This window comes from Triticum aestivum, chromosome 1B, assembly GCF_018294505.1.
Source record: "Triticum aestivum cultivar Chinese Spring chromosome 1B, IWGSC CS RefSeq v2.1, whole genome shotgun sequence".
Classification (NCBI taxonomy): Eukaryota; Viridiplantae; Streptophyta; class Magnoliopsida; order Poales; family Poaceae; genus Triticum; species Triticum aestivum.
The window spans coordinates 11,469,091-11,478,087 of record NC_057795.1 but is presented as its reverse complement, the minus strand read 5'-3'; the positions used below and the strand labels follow the sequence as shown (position 1 = coordinate 11,478,087).

Genomic DNA, 8,997 nt, shown 5'->3' with positions numbered 1-8,997 from the left:
TAAAGATGCTCTTACAGTGTGAAAACCCAGCCCCCTTTTTTTTGGCAAAGGTTCAATTCTTTTCTTTTTGAGGAAGGCACTGGGTCAATTAATATCATTGGAAGTGCATGAAACCGCAGGCTACCAAATGCAATTCCAAATTAGTTACCCAACTACGCACATGTCAATTGATTGTAGATTTTTAGTTACTCGAATGTACATCCATCCCAACACCGCCGACCAGTCATGCGACAGAATCAAACTCACGAAATTGGACACATATATGTAGCTTAGCCATTTTCGCTTACGTGGACTGTAGCTTAATCATTGACAGTGCAGTTCTCCACTCACCAAGCAACGGGACCAAGATGCTGTTTCCTGTTCGCATTCAAACTGGTTTGGCTTATGTGCAAAACCTTGCAGGTTCTTTACTTCTTTGATGGCTTCACCAACATGAAGATTACTTTATATGGTTTATATTCGGAAACACGCGAGGATGTGACCGCCACTGTCATCGAGTGAAACTCATTGCAAGGCGGGCAGGTACGTCCTCCTCTGGTTCCTGCTCGATCCTGGCTAGTGTAGCTTGTTTTCCTGATATCTTAGCTAGGTTGTACTAAAACCTAGCTCGTCGTTGTTGGTCCATGATCCATTGTCGAAGGACCCTCCCCATCGGCGCCATCGTCATTCACCTTCCTCTTTTGGGATGTTCTGGATTGATTCTGTTATCACGCGTCGTCGGAGAGGATCCAACTGATAAACGACTCGAGCTCGTCCGACTCGGAGCCGGTCATTGCCTGCGGCTCAGCGGTCTTCAGCAGATCACTCTGGGATGGCTGGTCCCATAGATGGGATGCAAAACCCTCCCAGTCCATGTCCAGCAGATCCTCCACCCGAGGAGAGTGGCATCCCTGCTCGATGCCAGTAAGCACACTAGCCGCCATGTCGTTGCCGATGCATGAAAGCAGGGCCTCCATCTGGCTTTCCTCCTCAAAAACCCCGACCCGATTCACCGAGTCATCTGAGCAGTTGGTCCCCATGAGTAGAACCATACCATTCTGATCTACGGGGTCCATGACCATGGCCTCCTCGCTGCAGAGCACACCACAAGTCATGTGGTTGATGGGCTGCTGGTCCCGGTCCGGGTCGGCCTGGCTTGACGTTGTCGATATGGTGTCGACCGGGCTTGAGCCTTCCTTGGACTTGGTGGGCTCAGGCATGGGTTGCATCTTCGTGCTGCTCCTGAGCGCCTTGCCGCCTCGACGCTTGGTAGTGGCGGAAAACTTGTTGACGTCGATGGTTACGGTGATTCCGCTAAACGCAGCGTACACGTGCCGGAAGTTGTAGATCTGTCGGCTGAGATGCGCGTTCCAGTAGTTCTTGATCTCGTTGTCAGTCCGCCCTGGCAGGTAGCTGGCGATCACCGACCACCTGTCAGCCATTCCAAGAAGGTGCATGCCAGCCAGTTAGATATATCTATTCAAACGTCGTCGCAGCTAAAAGCAAAGGGAGATATCTATGCACGATCATGACATTTTACGAGCTAAGCAAAGTGATTATGTACAGTCAGAGTAGTATAACTACTTGCATTTCACAATGCATCTGTATTTAAGATGGTTCTTCTACACCATCCGTCCAACCCAGCATACACTAGCATACTGTTCTTCATTGTTACTCAAGGTCTAGAGCATAACATACGGATGTATACAGACATATTTTAGAGTGCAGATTCGCTCATTTTGCTTCGTATGTAGTCCATATCCAAATCTCTAAAAAGGCTTATATTTAGGAATACTTCAGAAGATCCTCAATGCCACTAAGAACATTGACAAATACAAATGTTGAGAGGCGAGGTCCAGGGCTCTACTAAACTACTAGCAGCTGCCCCTCTCTAGTGTACACTGAGAATTCTGAGTGAGTGAAGAAGTCTTGAGCACGACACCAGATGGTCTGCTATCCCACATAAATTAAAAGTTGTTGGTTTGGTGGACCTGATCTTGTCTAAAATCACAACATTTCAATCTACGTAATACATCAACCGTGGCACACAACCGTGTTCCAGATTAGGTTCTCACAATCAGGAATACATACCGCATCTGTTCATTGAAACATCTACGTAACATACATCAACCATTACAAAGCGTACACACATTGGTATAATGAGATTATTGTATTAAAATTCTAATTCTATTACTAGAAAACATGCTCATGCTTGTGGTTGCAACGGAAGAAAAAATAAGTAGCATGCCCCTAGCTCAATAAGCATGGCTCAAACCCTCCACAGGTCATGTTTTATTTCAACATGACGCTCCTCTTGTGTGGCCGCTTATCCTTCTTTCCGCCTTCACAAATAGTGGTTGTAGTGCCCATGTGATCTCAGTGCGTTTGAATGGCTCAATTCCAAGGCGATGATCTTGGCCACCGCAAGTCAAACTTATCACTGAACCGCGGCAACACAAAGTGATATTTATAACTTTTAAAATTAATCTAGTCAGGCTTGACATGAGGGCCGCCATACGTGAGCTACACCCTACACCTATTCCATACACCGTCCCCAATACTCCAACTCTCTTTTAAATTGTGTTAGCTTAGAAATGCATCAACATTCTTTTTTAAAACATATGAACATTTTTGGAATCACATGGCTTTTTAAAATTACTAACATTGTTTTAACACGCAATCACTTTTTAGAATTACATGAACACATTTTTTAAAAAGGACATCTTTTCCAAAATACATAAGCAATATTTTGATAGATAAAAACTTTATAAAAAAATAGACAAACATTATAAAATGCACAAACACTTTTTAAAAAACACACAAACATTTTTCAAAAGCACGAAGACATTTTAAATCACACAACCATTTTTCTAACACACAGACACTTTTTGAAACGATATAAGAACATTTTAGAAAAAAATACGAACCACTAGTTCCACAGCATGCACGTGTCAGAACCTGAATCCATGTACATATATATCCAGCGAGCTCCTCTGCTGAAAAAGCATAACTACATGTGGATATGACGTCATGGTAACACAGACGAATTAAATTGATTAATTATTAATTAGAACTGGAGTGTAGCATGAACAGGTCATGCGCAGGACGCACACTGTTTTTCGGAGATAGTGAACGGGAGGAGAGCTGCACAGTTCAAGCTGTCGAGCATGACTGTAAGTTTGAGCCGGTGACGCTATCTGATTATATACAATAATAATATATATTTTATTAATAAGACACCCATCATGTTTAGTATTTTTCGTATTTATACTTCAAATCATCTCCTAAAACTCGTTGCATGATGTGGCATTTAAGTACCCAACAACCTACAAACATGCAAAGCAGCGCAGAGCTACATGGGCTGCCTTTGGAGGCACAGCAGGCCAGGCGGGGCGGAAATAATCACTATCACATGGCTCATATAACACATAGGGAGAAAACCCGTTATTAGTACCAAGTCGCATAGCTATATGGTGAGGAGACATCTGCAAGTGTATAAGACACAACAGTTTTTACTCGAACTTGGCAGCGCAAATATAGATGACAGACGAAAATTTCAGAGAACACACCGTGACGGACATTTTTATTTTGAAGAAACCACCATCCTTCATTATTAGGTATTGAAAAGGAACATGGTACATTCACTTCCTCGCCTCCAGGTTCCCCCTACTAACCCTTCGTCCAACCGAACTTTTTGCCAAACGAAATCAGAGTGTGACAGAGAAACCAGGGGCACCCTTGCCTCTTTGCTTTCCTGGTCTACCCTTCCATCTGTACGAATCGCTAGAGTTTCTCACACCAGTCTCCACATGAATGCAAATAATATAAGAAAAAAAAAATATGAATGCAAATATCTCTTGTCTGAAAATAGAACCGAACACACAAGAAGTTGCAACAGATAATAGTTTGATAACATATCTTCTTGCAAAGGCAAACAGGAAGTTGTACTGGTAAAGGTATCCACGGATCCGTACCTGCTGCCAAGGGTGGCATGGAGCTTGACAATGAGATTATCCTCCTCTTTAGAGAAGTTGCCCCTCTTCACCCCGTCGCTCAGGTAGTTGAGCCACCGTAGCCTGCAGCTCTTGCCACACCTCAGCAGCCCTGGAGTAGTATACATAGTTGCATACCAACGGAAGCAGGAATATGTTAACATATGTAATACATGTTCTTCACGAATGTGTAGCTAGTTACTTAATCTTTTTGATCATTAAGTTTCAACTAATTAACTAGCTAGTAGTTGCTGTGAAAACCCCGCTAAAGTAGTCACAGCAAGCTCATGTCATATTTACCTGCATTCTTGGGCAGAGACCTCCATGAGCCCTCGCCGTGCTGAGCAATGTATTTCGTGAGTATGTCATCCTCCTCCGCCGTCCACCTTCCTTGCTTCAACGCCACCTTCTCGCAGCACGGCGCCCTCCCCATCCTCTCGTCACACGCGTGCACCTTGTATATGTGCCTACCTAGCTACCTCCAAGCAAATTAGACAAGCTAGCTAATCTCGCGTGGTCGTCACGGTAGAACGATATATACATATATGCTACTCCATGTATTAAAGGAGTAGGTGTGTTAGGTCAAGGGGGTGAATTGTAGATAGACTTATTATATAGCTTGATCCAAGCCTAGGTTAATAATTAGTTGGTGAGTCAAGTAACATGCATCTGACTATATACACACACACGCGCTGTCTCTGAATCTCTCTTTGTTTTTTGTTGAGCAAGACAAGGCACCACGAGATGACGGGCAAGGGGGATGTGCAGGCGCCGTGGGGTAAGGCTGGCCGCTGTTCCCAACGTTGCCTCGCACCTGTCCGCCGCTTTCTAATGAGGTCCGTATATTTTGAAATAATTATACTAGCAAACTGGCGCCGGTAACTTCTCAATCTTATATTTATTCTGTGATGATTGAGACAGATATATTTCTATTTATTGGAAGAACTGAAGTTTTCACCAATCGAGCTTCAGATATTCTAACGAAGAACTTGACACACTTATCTTCCGATCATTGTATTTCCTGAATCTAGTATTTCAAAGCTCAACATAACTGGATATGTTACCTATTGACTAGTACTTATGCATTCTCTTTTCTCTAGAAATGGAAATTCAATTTCAAAAAATAATATGATACAACAACAACAACAACAACAACAACAAAGCCTTTTAGTCCCAAATAAGTTGCGGTAGGTTAGACTAATGTTTGTGGCACGTGGTTAGATAACTTCCGCGCACCTCTATCCATGGCTAATCTCTGATGATATTGTAGTCCTTCGGATCTCTCTAGAAATTGATAATATTCCTAAAAGTTTGCGTCTGGGGAATCCTATGGTTTAGGTTCTCTCATTTCAAGAACATGCACGAGCGTTGCATGTCTTTTGTATTAAGGAGAGGAGCAAGTTTTTACAACCAAAGCTGCCAGCGCACAAGTTGCAGGGTCAGCAAAGACACAAATAGTGTACTTGAAAGACATGCCCACTCCCACTCCCATTAATGGCCGTTCAACTTTCCGGCAACCCCTATCCTCTCCCTTGTCTGCATTAAAGGCGGGAACTGTCCTGGTTTACTAGTTTACCGTCCATTTCTCAATTTGTTTTACCGTCCTGGTTTTGCTAGCTGTCAAATCAAATACTACTACTACCATCGTCTGGTTTATTAGTCTTTTTTGTAATTTATGCTAAATTTTGACTAAAGATTTAACTGACGAAATGTTAGTGCATGTCAACAAAAATTATATCGTTGGATTCGTATTTTAACATAGTTTTCAATGATTTTTTTTATGAAATGTATGAACATTGTGTTAGTCAAATTTATGGTCAAAATTTGGCACAGATTATAATGAGAACCAATAAATCACGACGGAGGTAGTAGTATACTACCAGTAGTAGGGAATGCTGCGCCGCCCACTGCACGTCCAACTGAACATGCCTCCTCGCCTCCATCAAACGCCTTCATTAAACCCGCATGTAAACCGAGAAACCTACTCCAGCCACAAGTTCGTTCATGAGCGGGCCGGAATTAAACGCAACACCGGCTGAGCTCCTCCCATCCAGCCTCTATTGAAATGAGGCCAGACGCCGGCCAAGCTCCCATCCTCTGCCCTCTATTTAAACGAGGCCAGACGACGGACAAGAATAGCACCCCTCCACCGCTCCCCATCTCCTCCTTCACCATTTTCTCCACTCTTCCACTGGCTTTCGAGGAGCCATTCTCCGGCATTGGCAGCTGGGTGGCTCGTCGAGCCCTCCGGAAACGAGCGAGGCCGCTTAGTGCTTCACCTACCTCACCTAGCCCGACGGAGCCAATTGTCGCCCCAAGCCAGCACGTGGTTTAGCAACTCGCCGCTCCAGTTCAGCTTGATGAGGAGTGGCGAGTAGCTCCACGCCGGCACGGGCGTCGTACCGTACCACTAGAGTTTGTGGTCGCGCCACCCGCGTCTGCGGTGGTCGCGGCTCCCATGTTTGTGGCGGCGCTTCCCGTGCCTGCAGCAGCGACATGCATGCTGAGCCAGAAGCCAGGTGCACGGAGAGCGACGAGTCGGTGGCCAGCCTCTCCGTGTCCGCCGCCATCATCGAGGAGAAGTCGAACACGGGAGGCCGCCGCCGCTTGGGTCCCATGAAGGCCACCACCGACAAGACGACTATGTATACATGTGGTGTCTTGCCCGGTTCATCTCTTGTGATGACCTTCGTTGACCCTGCAAGTGTCCACCAGGCATGAGGAAGATCCCCTGAAGGGCACCATCGAGGCGACAATTGCGTACATAGGCGGTGTCCTGCCCGGCTCATCTTTTGTGAGGACCTTCGTTGACCGTGCAAGTGTCTGCCGGACATGAGGAAGACAATGTGATCCATAGGCGGCCATTGATATTAGGTATTAATTATACCTCGAGAGGCGGATTAGCACCACTTAGTTTGTGTAAATTTAATGAAATCCATCACATTTATATTAAAATCCGGCATTATTAAACGAAATCCTTCATGTTTATATGAAATTGCTTCGTGTTTGCACAAATTTCTCCTGGTTGGTTAGAGTTGTGAAAATGTATCCCGATGGCGTTGGATGTCGTCATCCGTGGACAGAAGCGGGTGGAAATTTGCCGGTTGCAGTTGGAGATGCTCTTATGATGGAAATAATAGAGTCACATCAAATCTATTTGAGTTAATTGTGTGTATGATTCTAGATGATAAATAGTTAATCGCATGTAAAGTGTACATGATTTGCAGGATGGCTACAGATTCATACGGAAAGTTAAAAGAAACAAATCAATCCTTAATATTGTATTGTAAGTACTCTTTGGGTTGTACTGTCAGTACATCAGTGAAAGAAGTATACATTAAAAAATATAAAAATATAAAGTTGTCGGGGGGATGAGCCCCGAGCAGGCAACGGAACCCAGATCCTTTCAAAAACATCGAAGCAAGACAAACCGCTTAATCCGGGTGGCCTCCTTGCCGGCTCCCTAGCACGAGTCGGCCAGGTGCGACCACCCGGCCAGCCGACCGCACACGCCGGCTGGCCTCCAGCAGTCAACTCCTAGCGACCCGCAGGCAAGGCTACAGCGTTCCCCGCCTTTCTGTCGGCCCCGGAGGGCGCCGCTGCAGAATGCCCCACACCCCGCCTGGGGCGGGCGGTGTCCCGGGGGCGTAACCCTGTAGCTGGGCGGCGCTGACCGACTAGCGCAGCCTGGCAGGACGTGCTACAATGCCGGGAAGCCAGCCATACCCACGCCTGGCAGCCCCGGGGCGACCCGCACCCGGTAAGGCAGGAGAGACCCGGACCCGGCAGGCTTGCTGGCTCCCAGATGACACCAGGGCCCCACTCGTATGTATTATTACCATTGTAACCCTGGGGGACCGGCCTATCAGACCCCTCGGAGCCCCTCCATCCAGAGGGCCAGATCCTAGTAGAACACACACCCACATACACTCCCGAGGCAGTGCAGAGGACCAGTTACCTCTTCCTTCTTCATCCAAAAAGCTCTAGGAGCAACTTTGTAACCTAGTGCATATCATCCATTCAGTAGGACTAGGGGTGTTACCTCTCCGAAGGGCCCTGAACCTGGGTACGTCTCGTGCCACGCACTAGCTCATACCGACCTCGCCTCTTGAACCCACTGTGCGTCGTCACGTAGCCCCCCCACTTTTGGCCATACCATGAAATCTGTCATGCGATCACCACAATAGTTGGCGCCCACCATGGGGCTGCTCGCGGCGTCGGCCGAAGTCAAGTTCCAGACGAGGCCCTTCACCGACACCGCCGAGCGCATCATGCAAGGCCTGGTGCCCGCGCTCGGTGCGGGCCCGTCCGGTTGCCGAATCTTCCATCGTGCCTTTCGGCGCGCTGCATGTATCTTCGTGGCGTCCGCCCCGATGAGTACCCTAGTGGGATGCTCAGCATCATCGACTCCCCTGTCCCCATCGACTATGCCGTCTCCAGCAACGTGGAGGAGCTATGCACCAGGGTGCAGATGCTAACCACCGGCGCCACCACCTCCTCATCCAGTGCCACTGCCACGGCCGCAGCGGCTCACGCAAACCAGGCTAACCCACTGCGTGCAACCCTGCAGAATCTCAGCATCCCCATCACCATCGACGTTGACGTCACCCTGGCCAGGGCTCGACTCGACGTGGAATGCATTTGCCTGCTGGACGAGGCCATGTTGCTCGCTGCTATGCAGCGCCGGCTGGAGTCCACCCAGCGGCAGCGCGAAGCCGCCTACAACGTCACGTCAGTTGCACCCGGGGTGGGGCCCATTAGACGCACACTAGACACGGTCCCGCCTGTCTTCGAGACACCCGTCAAGAACATGCGCGATGCGACAGTGGTCATGCAAGACCTGGAGACCCTGCAGGGTGAGGAGCTGATGCGGCAGTAGCAGGTCCGCGAGCTCATCGCCACTGCGAATGAGCAGCAGGGGTGCCTTGATGCCCCCGCAGCGTCCGGCTCGCACCACTCTCGGGACCTAGACCTCGGGGAAACCCGGCAGGCGTCTTCTCCGGGCCCTAGGGAGGCCCAATCCGAG

At 47.9% G+C, this 8,997-nt stretch overlaps 1 protein-coding gene across 1 annotated transcript; it reads right to left on the bottom strand.

Annotated features, from left to right (window-relative positions):
* Positions 1–653: 653 nt before the first annotated feature.
* Positions 654–4,404, bottom strand: LOC123084300 (myb-related protein P-like). The gene is made up of 3 exons (XM_044505976.1): positions 4,272–4,404; positions 3,954–4,083; positions 654–1,410 (listed from the first exon to the last, which is right to left on the bottom strand). Exons 1-3 carry the CDS (start codon positions 4,402–4,404, stop codon positions 708–710), a joined length of 966 nt encoding a protein of 321 aa, XP_044361911.1. The 3' UTR covers positions 654–707.
* Between the last annotated feature and the right edge of the window lie 4,593 nt (positions 4,405–8,997).

Coding starts and splice junctions, on each gene's coding strand:
- LOC123084300 (XM_044505976.1), bottom strand. CDS start 4,404: ATGGGGAGGGCGCCGTGCTGCGAGAAGGTGGCGTTGAAGCAAGGAAGG. Junction 4,084..4,271: donor GTCTCTGCCCAAGAATGCAG/GTAAATATGACA, acceptor ATACTACTCCAG/GGCTGCTGAGGTGTGGCAAG. Junction 1,411..3,953: donor CATGCCACCCTTGGCAGCAG/GTACGGATCCGT, acceptor AATGGCTGACAG/GTGGTCGGTGATCGCCAGCT.